The 15593-nt window shown below is 34.0% G+C and overlaps 2 protein-coding genes across 3 annotated transcripts; one reads left to right on the forward strand and one right to left on the reverse strand.

Annotated features, from left to right (window-relative positions):
* Nucleotides 1-746: 746 nt before the first annotated feature.
* On the forward strand, nt 747-7610 carry LOC107429543 (uncharacterized). Of its 2 annotated transcripts, XM_016040253.4 has the most exons (12): nt 753-1701; nt 2322-2438; nt 2534-2723; nt 3331-3494; nt 3614-3788; nt 3911-3972; nt 4615-4696; nt 5035-5092; nt 5282-5406; nt 6493-6573; nt 6678-6748; nt 7139-7610. In XM_016040253.4, exons 1-12 carry the CDS (start codon nt 1133-1135, stop codon nt 7266-7268), a joined length of 1824 nt encoding a protein of 607 aa, XP_015895739.1. In that variant the 5' UTR covers nt 753-1132; the 3' UTR covers nt 7269-7610. The 2 variants fall into 2 exon arrangements, with proteins under 2 accessions (XP_024934293.1, XP_015895739.1); XM_025078525.3 differs by lacking the exon at nt 6678-6748 and having other exon boundaries at nt 747-1701.
* A 2988-nt stretch (nt 7611-10598) lies between these two features.
* Nucleotides 10599-13812, reverse strand: LOC107429530 (BTB/POZ domain-containing protein At3g19850). Its single transcript, XM_016040237.4, has 3 exons — nt 13577-13812; nt 12322-13485; nt 10599-11153 (listed from the first exon to the last, which is right to left on the reverse strand). The coding sequence occupies exons 1-3, from the start codon at nt 13652-13654 to the stop codon at nt 10746-10748; spliced, it is 1650 nt and encodes a 549-aa protein (XP_015895723.2). The 5' UTR covers nt 13655-13812; the 3' UTR covers nt 10599-10745.
* Nucleotides 13813-15593: the final 1781 nt, after the last annotated feature.

Consider the following 15593-nt stretch of genomic DNA (forward strand, 5'->3'; position numbering starts at 1 on the left):
ATGTTTTAAATTTCTGTAGAGATGGGAATTCCATGGATTTGCTATAGAAACAAGCAAAACAAAATACTTTTTTTTTTTTTGAAATTGAATAAGTTTGTGATTTCTTTGTGCTACTCGTGTAAATTATAATAATTTGTGGCACCCATATTTATTATAACGTTAAAATTGAGTATTATAAACTATAAAACCAATTATTATTGCAAGATAAAAAAAGCTATAACTCAATTATAAAATTTATAAAGTAATTTATCAAAATTGAGAAATAAATTAACTAATACTCTTATTCACAAATTTTACATATACTTTATTTTTTTGACAAAGCAACTTTACATATACGCTTTTGTAAGTAACTTTAGAAATCACTATAATTATACAGTTGATGTTTCAGGCATCTCTAAAGAACTTAATAATTTAATAAAAGAAAAATGAATATGTACAATTTTGTTGTAAGATTGTGTTCGAAAGCAACGACATTATCATAAAAAGGAAAAAAGGAAAAAAAAGGTTCATATATTTCTCAAAATACATTCCTTCGTGAAAATGTGAAATAAGCTGAGTGCCGACTGGAATATTCACCATGTAACATTTATCCAACAGTTAAAATCGGTCACAGCACAACAAAGCAGCGTCCCAAACATTACGGAGAATAAGAATTATTATTATTATTTTTAATATATTATTATTATTTTTAAAAAAAGAAAAAAAAAAGTAAAAAAAAAGAAGCAGTGCTTCTTTCCCTCTTCTTCTCCCGCTTTCATGGTCGTTCTACTCTCAAAAACCCTAAAGCTAAAACCTTATTTTTCTTTTTCACAAATTTTCAATTTTATTTATTTCAATAATATATATATATATATATATATATATATATATATCAATATATAAATATATTTAAAATATAACGATATTTTCCAGAACCCGAATTTGTTCCAAAAGAGAAATATCAAGAGACGCTACAGAGTACTCTGAAAAAAGAAAATGAAGCTTAGAAGAAAAGCCCAGGGAGAAAAACCCAGAGAGAAACCTTGAAAAACCGTTTAACCAATTTTTTTTTTTGGCAAAATCAGGAAAAAAGAGAAATTCAAAAATCATAGAATCAAAAAGATTATTTTTTTGGGCATTTTCAGAATGATTGATGGTTGTGATCATGATGCAGCAGCAGCAGAACTCTGCACTCGCGTCGCACCCAATCAACCCACCTTCCTCCTCCGCCACCACCACCACAACCACAACCACAACTTCTACAACCACCGTAACGGCCACAGTCTCACTTAGATCACCTACGGTCACTCCCACGCAGTCTCAGCAGCCTTCCCCTCTCTCTCTCGCTCCTCTCTCTTCCCATCGTCAACCACTTCCTCCTCCTCCGCCGGCGCTGGCAACCGGCGACCATGCAATCAGACCCTTGCCGATTGCCGTTGCGCACCCGGAGCAGACCACTGTGACCATGACGTGCCCGTTGGCCAGAGTACGGCTCTCGGAGATCGCACCCTATGATGGAGCACCAGTTGGGAACTATTTGCGGGCTGTGGAGACTCTCTCGGGGTCGTTGATGAGGCATAATGCGGCGGTTATCGAATTGGGATGCGATGATGCCGCGTTGATGAGGTGTGGATTGGAGGCCGCGAGGTTGTATTTCAGGAGTAGGGCTCAGCAGGGTGTTGGGAAGGGAAGCCGTGGGGTTTATATGTATAGGGCTGGAAGGTACGAGTTTCCCATGCTCTTCTTTTTCTTTTCTTTCTATTTTTTTGGGGAAATTAATTTGCTTTTGTTTCTTTTATGATTAGTATTGTTAGAGAGCTTTGAATTTTGTGGAAAACTGGGAATGGTGTAATTTGTGGAAGAGTGTTGCTGGGTTGTGGATGTTTGAGTTGCTGATTCATGTGATGCAAATTTGTTTGCTCTGTAATAGAACTGAAAATTGAGTTATGAAGTTTTAGTAGTGAACAGTTAGGTGCTGAAGTTTTAGAATTAGAAATATAGCACGCAATTATGGTAATAAAAAAAAATAAAAATTGTTAAGTGTTAAAATCCATTATTTTTTACTTGTTTTATTTAAGGATTTGTGCCGAAATAAGTAAATAAATATACTTTTAACCATTGAGAACTAAAAGCTAATTTCGAGCATGAATCAGTTTGAGTGTATTTTATTTTCCGGCATTCATCAACAAGATCAGTCGTCACTCAACATGGTTTGATTTATATCACCGGTTCTATTTATGTGCCTCTTGTTTGGATGCTTTTAGCTTTTTGTGTCACAATTCTGTCTCATTTTGCAACTGTCATAATTGGAACTGGCTTATAATGAGCACATCTTGTTGCAGGGCTTTGGAAGATTGGGATTCATCTCCCCCATGCATGGCTGATATTTTTAGGTGCATGGGTAAGGTATCTCGTGCTGCTCTCTGTGCAATAGCTAGGCATCTTCGTTTGCGAAGCGAGTAAGGATGGTGATGATGGATCTTTAACTTTTATTTGCTTATTTGTTCTATGTTAGTTTATCAATCTGTATATCTAACTAAAATAAACTCTGCAGTGTGTTTAATCACTTACTAGATGACACCCCATTGCCTGCTAGTGAAGTGTCCTCATCAGTGCTTGTTGCAACGTATTCAAATGCTTCTCAAAATGGAAAAGGTGCTACTGGGGGAGGGAAACAAGGAATCAATGGCGAAGTTGAGAAGGGATTGTTGACATTGATTTCTTCTGACAGTCCTGGTCTTCAGGTGCCTTTCTACTGCTTGAAGCAAACATATGTGTTTTATTATGTTATTATATGGATTGACACATGCAGGTGATTTTTTATATTTAATATGATTTGTTTGTAATGTCAGACCATGTACAAACATAATCATAATAAGCCTCAAAACTAACATTTAGAGCACAATGCTCTAGATCTTAATCTATCATTAGAAGGAACTCTCTCAAACTCCTTCTCTACAGTTGTCCAAAAAATGTCAAATAGTAAATTCTGTCCCCATAAAGTTTTGTCCTTGGAACTTATCATAAGTTATCCTCTTATTCATTGACCCAACCCAAGAACTCCAAAATTTCTCTACCACAAAATAATGAGGACCTCCCCATAACTGACTGGCCTTTCTGCAAATGCTCTCACCTTAAGCAGCATTATACCTTCAAAATCCTCTTAGAGGGAGCAGACTCTGAAATTGGAAAATCATCAATAAAAGGTCAAGAAGAATATAAAGTAAGAAGATCTAGTTAAAAAATAATAATAATAATCAAGCAAAGATTTAAAAAAAAAAAAAATTATAAAAGAAAAAATCCCCAATGATGTGTTCCTCATGTTAATATTCGAATAATTTTCTTTTACAGGTCTGTGACCCCAATGGTCGCTGGTACCTAGCAGATAGTGGGTCATGTCCTGGAGATCTTTTACTATTAACAGGTAAGGCACTTAGCCATGCGACTGCTGGCCTCCGCCCTGCTGCATCATATAGAACTGCCCCTGATAACTCAGGCAGTAATGGTGGTGGGAGGTAAAATTATTGAGTTCCAGTTTCTACTTTGTGTGTTTTGGTGCAAAGTGTTCCACTTGTCACTATCCATTTTCCAAAATGTTCACTTTGAATGACCCTGTTGGCTCTTGTAAATGTAGGATATCTCTAGCATTTAGACTCATGCCACAGGGCAATGCTGTGTTAGATTGTTCTCCAATTGCAGCAGCTGGTCATGTCATTCCTCAGAGCTATGTACCAATATCTGTTAGCCAGTTCATGGATGACCTTTCTGCTGAGGAAGACATATTATGCAATCGCTCTGATAATAATTATGTAAGTCCCCTCCCAGTCCTGAATAGAATAAACTGAAAATTGTGTGTATAAAAGTATATTGGATATGTATGTACATATATATGTCATAAGAAGAGTCCTTATTATTGGTTTTTTATTCACAGCTAGCTCGGAACAGTTTGAATAAGGAACCATCTTTAAGAAGTGTTCTCTCAGATCCCTTATCGTGAGTTCTTTACCCTGGCACTTACTATTTTCTCTGCCATCTAGTTTGCTTTTATCAACAATTTTCTCACTTTACTGCTGATTGGTAATATTAGCCTGCATAAACTCAATTTATATACTGGTTGATACCTACTTAACCATTTGGGGTTGTAAAAGATTGAAAAATGATTATGATCCTATGGCATATTAACATATATCTACATAGTTAGAGTTGTTTTTGTAGTATTTCACAAAAATTGACTTCCACATTTAGCAACATTTTGTGGAGGGGTAATTTTTATTTAATATATTATATTGTCTTTTAGCATTTTCTGATGGTGGACCTCCAAAGTGCTATTTCAAATGGCAGTTCTGCTTTAATTAGATAAAGCTTTGTAGGATGAATATTTTTCAGAATTCAATTTTCAAGTTTTGATTGAGAATTTAAAACATGTTATTGATTCATCTACCAAAATTATCGCTGTATAGATTTTTCTATTTTATTTTTAATAGCTTACTTAAAATGTTTTTGGCTTTTAACTTGCTCATACTTTTATATAGTCTTTTGTTCTCCAAGAAAGAAAATTTGCCCTTGTAATGTTTGATTCTGTTTGATATGATGCTAATTGATTTTGGGGTGGGGTGTGCGGGATCAATGCTTTAGTGGTGCATTTCTTGAAGATGCAATGGTTGTTTCATGTGGGCACTCATTCGGCGGAGTCATGTTGAGAAGAGTTATTGAAATGGTAAGTCGGGCAATTCCTTACCAATTGAAGAAATTTTGACATTTTGCTACAAATACTATGATGGCATAGGGGCCCACAGATGGCCACATGAATGGCCCTGAATAAATTGAGCAAAGTCTTCTGTTCACCTGTGCTTTTGCTAATAATGTTAGCGATGCACAGCCATTCTTACCTTATCATCTACCCTCTTTCATTACTATTCTCATTATATCCTTTGTGCTTTAGTACTGTGAGATTTACCTTCTCTCATACTCTCTTGATTAGCTTAACATAGTTAATTTATTGATTATTGATTCGAAGATAAAGAAATATAACTACTATTATTGTTTCCTTCACAGTCAAGATGTACCCTTTGCAGTGCAGAAATTGAGAGTGGATCTTTGATCCCTAATCTTGGTATGTTCCATTTCTCGGTTTGTTTTCATCACCTTGGATCTCTCTCTGTGACATTTTCTGTAGTCGGCCTTTAGAATGTAATCATGCTATATTTCTCTTTACTTCCTATAGAAATTATTATTATTATTATTATTATTATTATTTTGGGTATCTTTCTTATATTTTGATGTAGATTTGTTCTCCTGACAGCTCTTAGAGCTGCTGCTGCAGCTGTCAAGCATGAGGACAGTCGAAGGTTATTTCACAATGCTGCTCTTCGAAAGCGTCGGAAAGAGTTGGGTGACCAAATGGATTTATCAAGAAGATCAAGCAGGGTATGCTTAGAATTGAAAGAAGCTTGAGATTTCTATTTTCCGGTTTGTCTAGACAATGAGACATGAATACAGTAATTTAAAAGTACATCCAAAACTTTATTGAACAAGTCATTTAGTGATGCATGGAAAAGTTTTCTTGTTTTGGTAACTGAAATGCGAAATTTATCTGCAATCATTGACAGTAATTTGCCAGTATAGCATCCACCTGGATATATACATAGATGAAGAATTTATTTATTTATTTTTTATTTTTTCAATAACTGTATAGCTTGGAAGGCTTTATCTTTCTGTTTGTACTGGTGCATCTGTCTTGAACTTAGTGTGTCAACTTTTGAATTTTGATGGTAAGGAATAAGGGAAATAGCTTTCTGAAGCATAAGGTACTATTTTTACTCTGTGACACATAGATGGAGGCAGAACTTTATCTTTCTACTCGCTTTTCAGTTCTGAAGTTTACTTTGATAGACTTTTTCCTTCTTGTTTCATATTCTGTGGAGGCTGGTGTCTTGTCTTTACATACTTCTATTGTCATTGGGTTGTGTGCTGTTCATGCCTTAAAGATCTTTTATCACATTAGAACTCACATGAAAGATTGGTATAACACATAAAAGAATTTGTAATAATATTCCTTAACATTATAAAAATATCCGATTCTTTCTGCACTTTTAAATCGATATATTGGGATGTAGAAATTCTTTAATTCTGTCAGCACTCCTGATGATGGTAAAAGAATATTGAAAATGAAGCTATCTTAATTTGCATGAATTAAAGAAATTTTGCTGTGGCAATTAGTATATTCTGTGATTTGTATTGTTGAATTATACTGCTGTTTTTTGACCCTTGAACTGGTTAACTAAAAGGGTAAAGGTCTTCACTCAGTTGTACAATTCTAGTAACCTGCCAAACTACCTTAACTTTTGAAACAAGGTTCACTAAGACTAGAATTCTAATTTCAAGGTGAATATCAATGGTTGTGTTTCGAATATATAGTACTATGAAAATTAACATCCTCTGAACTGCAACTCTATGTCAAGATGTAGATCCCATTCAACAAATTTTTTTTATAAGTGACTTTATTGTGTGCAGGAGAATGGAGATGTTGGTGATGATGGATTCCAACGTGGTGTTCAGTATCCATTTTCAGTAAATGAAAAGGTGGTAATTAAGGTAAGTTTCTTTCTTCCTTGGTTTGACAAAATTTAATTAGTTACATTAACTTGAGGTAAGTTTCTTCTTCAATTGGATGTGAAAGAGAGTACTTAATTCTATAGGGAAATAGAAGGACACCAGAAAAATTTGTAGGCAAGGAAGCAGTCATCACATCCCAATGTCTAAACGGCTGGTGAGTTTATAGGACCTAGCTTCATGTGCTTGTGCTATTGATAGGTTTGCTGCCTGCATTTTTTTCTGACATACCTTGATCAAAATAATTCATTGAAATTCTTAATTTTGGTTTGTTATTGCATACTGGTTACTATGTTTGAAACCTCAAATTTCTTAGCTGCTGCACCTGATGTTGAATGTAGAAAGTTAATGCTTTTCAGTTGTGTACTACAATGTTATGTTTTTGCTTTTAGTATGACATCCATATTTGAACGAGGCTGGGCTCTTTGAGACTGTTGCATTGAGATCATGTGATAATCTTGAGTCACCTTCTTAGTGATTGGTTAATACTAGAATAAATCAGGTTTTAATTTCGTATTCCAAATTTTATTTTTATGTATGCTTGTAGGTACTTGCTTAAAATTGTTGGGACTGGAGAAAATGTTCGTCTGCAATACCGTTCTCTGAGGAAGATTCTGAATACACCTGTAGGCGACGACCGATGCTCCGTACAACCGATTCAGAGCAGCAGCTCATAACTTCCTCTTTTTAAAATTTTTTTTTTTCCCCTATTTTTTGGCAGTACTAAAAACTCTTCAAAAACCTTTTATAGTTGGGTACAAATTGCTAACACTGTAGTTCCTGTTGAGAAAACTGTAATACGGGTTTCTTTGTAAGTTCTTGTAGTTTAATATTTTGTTTATATAGAGCCAGAAGAGAGAGTAAGCAGTCCACTCCGTGTCCCTATAGCTTTATGTTCAACAGTTGTAAATGAAAAATGAAAAGATGTAGGTAGTTTTGGATTTTAGTTTAAGAGCTATATCTGATAAATGATGTTCTAATTTTGGCAAAATGGAATAATTCATTCATCGTTTTTCTGAGATTAGTTCTTATAATTTTTTTAGCCATCTGTGCATGGCCTTCTAGAAAGTAATCGTTCCAATGAGTAGAAAGCCCTCTAATGATATTGGGAATTGATTTGTAGTTGGAGTATTGGATTTCCATTTAAAAGATTGTACTCAGGTCAAATTAGAAATCAAATTGATCGGAACATTTGCTAAAGATAAACTATTTCTGTGGATGTGAATTAGAATGATTTGGGTTTTATGTGGGTGTATATAGAAATTCAATGAAACGTACACACTACATAGAAAATTGTTGGTGTATTTAGGAGTACAATGGAACTGTATACAACCAGACAAAATTCTGTGACTGTATTTAGAGTTACAAATCCCAGCCGTTTATTCCTACATGAAGTGTGTGAGGGTGTATTTAGAATGACGATTGAGATGTGCAATTGTATCCAACTGGCAACGAGATTACTATTTGCACTCATCAAGAAATGAAAGCTATAATTTGAGAATTTCTATATACACCCTGCAATAATTGTGTGCATTTAACACGATGCCTACCAAATATACCCTCCGAAATTTTGCACTATGTTTAGCCATATGATTACGATGGAAACTACTCTATTTACTCACGCAAAATTGTAAGGGTGTATATAGAAACATAATGCAAATTCCTCTATACAACCCCGGGAAATTTGGTGGATGTATTTAGTATTGAAACGTGATGACAGGATATATAGCCACATAAAAGTTGCGTGAGTATTTAGAATTTAGTGAAACCGTGAACACCCAACTGAATTTTGGGCTCATGCATTTCGAGTGTCCCTTTTGCATTACGTTATACATCCCAGACGAAATTGTCCCAGTGCTTTAACTGGTCTATATACACTCCTTGGATATTGAAGTGTGTATATAGTAGTTCAATCCAGATTACTGTATACACCTGGACAAAATTCAGTGTGCATTCAGAATTATTATTGTACTACTTTCTACACCCACTGAAATTCCGTGGGTGTATTTAGATACACTAGACAATTACTTATTACACCCTTTAAAATTTGGGACCTGTTTAGAATTACAACAAGAATCACTCACCGTATACACCCACCTGAATTTTGCAGGTGTATTTACAGTTACGATGATGACCATCTATACACCTATACAAAATTGTGGAAGTGTATCTAAAAACACAATGAATCTTGCTCTATACACTACACAAAATTTGTGGCTGTAATTTAGAATTATTACGGAATTCCTTCATACATACTTACAAAAAGTTGTGCATGTATATTTCGGAATACGATGGGCATAATTTTATTTATATTTATATTTTTTTTTGGTAATAACCAGCACATATTTTAGTGATTCAACAGTTAAACCCACAATCACATTTGGACACTCCCAAAAAGTAGGTACCTAACTGCATTTTTCTTTTTTACTCCTACCAAATTTTAGACACGACCAAAAGAAACTACAAAGCAAATAATATATTAAAATTGAAAACAATTTTCAACCTAAGATGAGAGTAGGTTTCCCATAAATCAGTACTTGGTTTCCCGCAGTTGTCCAATTACCTTTTAGTTTTAAATTATTAATTTTGATGTTATTCTTAACATTTCATGTTATAGTGCATTGCCATTGTAATATGTTTAGGACAGATCATAACCACAAATATGATTATTTATTTATTTATTTATTTTCCAATGTCTTGGTGCATGCGTGCAATTTGAAATTTCTAACGGTCACACGCCAAGCCTTTCTCAAATTGTTTTTAGGACTATGAGGCTATGAGCCAATCTAATCTTTGACTTTATAATAGCCTTATAGGTTGAGTTTGAATCCATGTTCAACAGCCTTGGTCCCATTGGGAAAAACTTATATGTGATGTGTGATCTTCTAAACAGGTCTGTGTATGTGCAATGTGTGTGTGTGTGTGTGTGTGTGTGTGTGTGTGTGTAAGAAAATAAGGTGTAAGATGTAGATAAGTGAATATGATATTATTTGTTTTCTCTGGATACTCACGGGAAGAACAATGTTTGGCATTATTATTCACATGCTCATTGCCCACGCTTCAAAACAAAAATACAAAACCAAAACCAAAACCAAAACCAAAACCAAAAAAAAGGGCGGCTAATGGTTTTATGTTTGGGCAAAACAAGTTGGATTTTTCCTTCAACAACTGCAGAATCTCTTTTACGTTCATAGTTTTTAATAGATATATTCCAACATTAATCAACCAATAGCAATTTACACACACACACATTCATGGAATCCATGCGCTATCTGTATGTATTTGTTCTTTTTTTTTTTCGATGTGGAACACCATCAGAAGCATCCATTCGACAGATGCATGAAAAAATAATTAGCTTATTATTATTATTTTGGTAATAAGCTTTCGGTTGCTTCATTAGCATTTTCCATTGTTTTTTATTGATTGTATTCCCCATTATTAAGATCCTTATCGTTATTATTATTATTATTATTTACTTTCAGTTTTGATTTTCATGTATGTATGAATATATATCATATATATGTAAGTTAATCTATATGCACGTACCCTAGACATGTATAGAATTGTGAAATCTAGAAAAGTTGAACAATAGCATAGTCATACTAAGTTTTAAAGGTTAAGCTGATCTGTAAAGGTTATGTTTGAAGCTTGAAAACAATTGGGAAAAGGAAAAGTTTTCTTTAATCACCCTTTTGTTCTTTTTGGAGGAAAAGGTTTTCTTTAATTACTTGATAAAGAAAGGAAGCACTGTTTGTTTCATTCTATTTTAAAATATGTTGATATTTCTTTAATTATAAGCATATATATTTTACAACACAAAGCACTGTTTGTATAAGGGTTAATTCTAAAATAACTCTTCAATTAATCCCTTAATTTTGATGAGAATTTTATTTTCACAAGTTTAGCAATTATTTAAGTTCTTCATTTGAAACTTCTATTGATAAACTTTACAATGCAAAAAATCCAAAATTCTCATCTAATACGTGACTTGCCTATAGGATACCATATGGACAAAAATATGCCATAGCTAAAGAAAAACTCCCCAATTCACAATTTATCACAAAGAAGAAAAATCTCACACTAATCTTTCACAAACTGATATATATATATATACATATATATATCACTATGAAGATTGAGGAGGAAAAAGATTATCAACATAATTTAGGCAAAGCTCTAGCCTGAGTAGGTGTCAACACAGTGTGCCTAACCAATTTTGACATCTGACCCTTCATTTCTTTACAAACACTCTCCAATTCCACAACCCTTCTTTGCATTCTTTGTAAATTTATCTTCACATCTCCATTTTCCTCTGCAAAGCTTTCCTTATCACTACCACTATTAGAACCCATTTGGGAATCACTTGCATTACTTAGACTCCTGCAGTGATCAAGTTCATTTTTGGGCACTTTGGATTGTTGGGATATAAGGGCTTGAATTGCAACCCTAGGTGGGATTTTTGGATTTTTTGCCAACTCCTTACAAACTTCAAGGCTGAGCTTTTTATAGTTTAGGCATCTGCAAAGTTTCGACCTTTCATCGAATGGAAGTGCCGGGTGAGCCTGCAAAAAATTTTGGGACATCAATTTAGAAAATGATAATTCAGGGCAGATAAAAAATGAGCATAAGAGACTTAATTGTGAGATAGAGATATATAACTGTCTATATGGAACTTTTTTGATGAGGAATTTCATATAGCACGTACTAGAGATAGGCATGTCAAGCAAGCAATTAATACCAGAGACAAAATTTGTAGGACTTCATGAAGACATGAACTATCACACATTGAAAGCTTTGTTTAGAACACAGGACAAATTAAAGAGGATTGGACCGAACCAAGTTCAAAGTAATTACAATTACGTGAACTAAGCAATTCCTATATATCTTATTTGGGTAATGACAGGTTAAAAATTTGGTCACTTAGTGGAAACTAGTTAAGCAAATTGTGGTTGAATCAGGATTCGACTTCTACTATCAAGAACAGTAAATAGTAATATTGATTCTAACAACCATTTCCCTTTCAAAGCAGAATGTAATTTGTAATTAAATGGGGGGCTCCTTTTGTTTCAAGCAAAATAATTAGATATTCCTTTCCAAACCCGGCTGGATGTTTTCCTTTCTTCTTCTTTTTGCCCTTTTCCTAAATCCTGATATCTGGTTGATTGGATAAGGCATTCCTTATGTCCAATAGACTGTATTGATATTGGGGAAAATTATTTGGCTATCATGCTCTGCAGCCGTTGTATCTTATCCATCAGATACAGTTGTCACTGGTTGAATGGACCTCATTCCAAACCCCCAATAGTGACACAAATATTTACATTCTCTGAACTCAACTAATAGAGATTTCTAGCCAAAAGTAAATAAACTTACTTCAAAGAAGGCAATGCATGAAACTATTTCCTTTAACCAGAAGAGAAAGCAGGAACTTAGAACACGAGGAAAAATTTATGAGACAGTCAAAATTTATAGTACAGCATTTTAACCACAAAAGATTATATGAGGAAATTTGGGAAGAAAGGAATTTTAAAAGCATCCAAACTTTTTGTCTGTAGACTGAAGGAATTTTTAAAACATCCTAACTTTTTGTCTGTATACTATCCTCTCATTTTGTTTCTTGCTATTGTTGTGTCTACCTTTTGGCTCAAGGTATCAATTATTTGATAATTATGGAGAAGAAAAAGAAAAAAGAAGAAGAAAAAGAAAAAGAAAAGGATATGCAATATTCACCTCAAGGTAGATATCAATGGCTCTGTAAACCCCATCATAAGAGTTTCTGGCAGAATCTGGTAAACTTTCTGCAACTCCAAGAAATTTTGTGGTCTTAAGGTTCTGATCAGGAGATATTTCACCCAAATATTTATCAACCAATTTACCAACTTTCTTCAACTTCTGTACAGAAACTCCATCATTGTTAACAAACACTTTGATCAATCTTATAACAAGATTTACATCATAAACACCTCTATCATGCCCAGAAACCATTAAATCATCCAATGTAGCCTCATCAAGCAATTCACCAATCAATCTCTCCAAACCAAGCCTACCCTCTTTGCTCAATCCAAAACCAGACAGAATTCTCAACACCCAAAACAGAGCTCTGCAAGAAAATGCCCTTTTCCCAGCTGAAATTACCCCATTAACAGCAGTCTCTGCAAGACCAAGAAATGCACATTTTGAACTGAAAACACCTGGTTGTGTGCGGCTATGAACTCTCCTATGGATTGCTAGTTTCAGGTAATGAAGTAGAAATCTTGTAAGGATAAGACTGTTGTTATCAGTACCAAAAGCCCCCAAACTCTGGATGATTTTTTCAATAATCTGTGGTGGTAAACTGGCCAAATCATCAAACCACCATGCTTTGCTTGATGAACTTAGCTTGGTTGATTCAGAGGTGGTTTTGGATGAGGGAGAGAATAATCTAAACCCAGATGGAGTATCTGGAGAAGATGAAGACGAGGAAGAACTAGCAGCAATTAGTCCTAAATCTGAATTCTGAGCAATCTTTGCCAAAAGTGCACAAATTAGCTTTTCCAATAGACCGAATGAATCTGCATATGAGAATAATGATTCACAGCTCTTGAGGCACACAATTATGTCTTTCCATGACCAATAAAACAATCCCTCAAGAAAACTTTCTGTTTGTTTCAAGAGATTCTGGGTCGAAACTTTCTCAGTCATACCAAGGAAAACAGCAGAGCAATACAGTAGGGACACATTAGACACTGTGGTTGTGATTCCACCATTGTTGTAACAAAACCTTGAAATCAGCTCAAACCCACATGCTCCTCCAGGGAAATCATGGATTTCTATGCAAGAATTCCTCATCTGGGTCCTCCTCTTTTCTTGCTTGATTATCTTCTTCAGCCTCTCTGAATATGCTGTTAAAACTTTCTGCACAGTCAAAAAAAAAAAAAACAGCTATTTAGAAATAACAGAAATTTGATTGTTCTTACTTCATAGAAGTAGTTCGATAATTGATTACCTCATTGAGGAAGAATGTTTCTTCACCATTAATGTGGATCTCCAAATCACAGATATATGACATGGTTGCTATTTGCATTGAATATTGTATCCAAGAAAACCTCTCGATGGGTCATAGACACCATGAAATGTTGAAGTTTATATACTTGTATATGTGTGTGTTTGCGTGTGGATGCCAGAGAAAAGACAAAGGAAGAAAATGTAAATTATTGCATATATCTGTGACTATGAACCACATGTAATGTGGAAATTCCACGTTAAAATATGTCCAAGTGTGACTAAATACCCGGAAAAAGAGCATCACGAGCAATCTTTTTACTAGTTGATAATTTTTAATTAATCAAATTAACTTATCCAAGCATGCAAGTTCAGAAAAATCAAATTAAAAAAAAAAATCTTTTTTTATTTTATTTTTTATTTCCTTAATATTTCTAAGTGCTAAAGACATGCCTAGTCATAAAAGTTTGAAAGTTCCACCAAATTATGAAAATAAAATAATTATTTTTTACAAGTCGGTTGCTCAAATCCGTGCAAAATCATCTCTGAAAGATTTCATGGTATGGACTAAATAGAACATCATGTACAGGAAAAAAATTATTGCAATATTGCTCAAAGACCCAAAAACCTTTTTATTTTTATTTTTTCTTGTCCTATTTATTATTGAGTCAGAGGTTGAAGCATCTACTTGCTATGAATATTAAAATTTTCCTTGATGTTTCTGCCTAACCAATCAAGTGAATATTCTATACTAAATGAAGCAAATGAAACCAAAGGAAAGCACAAGTTGGCACTGATTGAATGTAGAAAGGAAGAGATAATGTAGAGTCTATTGTGGGGACAAACTCTGGCAAGTCAAGAGGCTTTGCTTTCGTTGGATTGATAGTATTCCCTATTTATTTATTTATTTATTTTTGCTGCCATATTTGGAATTTAGGTTCTGGCTTGGATTTTGGTGGGAGGTGCACTATTGGAACATGTGAAGAAGGGTCCCACTTTAAACACACAAACATTGAGACTTCAAATCATTAATATGACACAAGAAAACAAAGTCCATATAACACTCTAATTTTAGAGAACAAATTTTTTTTTTCTCTTTTTCTTTTTTCCTCTTGCTTAGAGGACTTTGTACCTTTTTTTTTTTTTTTTTTGATAAATAGTTTTGGAGGACTCGTTACCCTAGCTGATAGGGAACAAAGAAATAGATTTTTATTTATTTTCTTTGTTTTATTCTTCACTTCAAACAAATTTTTTTTCTCTCTTTCAGAATCCTTTTGTTCAATGAATGTGTACGTTACAAAGTTTAATTTGCAAATTCTAAGAATATATTTTATACTTTAAAAAACTATTGAGATTTTTCTAGTGATGATTCAATTCCTTTTATGATTTCATTCTAGTATTTCGTTTTATTTTTCTTTGTAAATTAGCGTTTGAGTGTCAAAAAAGAATTTAAATTGATTGAATAATCTTTTAGAAAAACCATTGTACTTTGTTTTGAGGTGAAATTATGTTGGATGGAGGATGATTTTTCAATCAACAAATTTCATATTTTAAACTCACTTAACTAAAAGGACATCCTCAAAAATACATTGCCCCAGGTATTTTTGCCTAGAAAAGATTGAAATTTTCTTATCCTCATTTGCGAGCAAGCAATGACCTTGGTTGGTACCCTATTATTAGCAACTCAAAACTGCTTCATGTGAAGCAAATTACACTATAATCTCTACATATCCAAATAAAATTCTGGGGGCATAGAATTACAATGAAGACTAGTGCATACACCAACTGGAATTGTGCGGGTGTATTTAGCAAGATGATCAGAATTACTGCATACATCAACAAAAAATTTAATTACTGGATGAGAATTACACCCCTCAGAAAATTGCGCATGCATTTAGAACCACAATGAACGTCATTGCATACACCCACGGAATTGTAAAAGTTTATTCAGCAAAATTATGCAGAACACTTGATACACCCCACAATTTTTGAACGGCTGTCTCTAGACATTAGGGGATTAC

This window comes from Ziziphus jujuba, chromosome 12 (genome assembly GCF_031755915.1).
Source record: "Ziziphus jujuba cultivar Dongzao chromosome 12, ASM3175591v1".
Taxonomy (NCBI): domain Eukaryota; kingdom Viridiplantae; phylum Streptophyta; class Magnoliopsida; order Rosales; family Rhamnaceae; genus Ziziphus; species Ziziphus jujuba.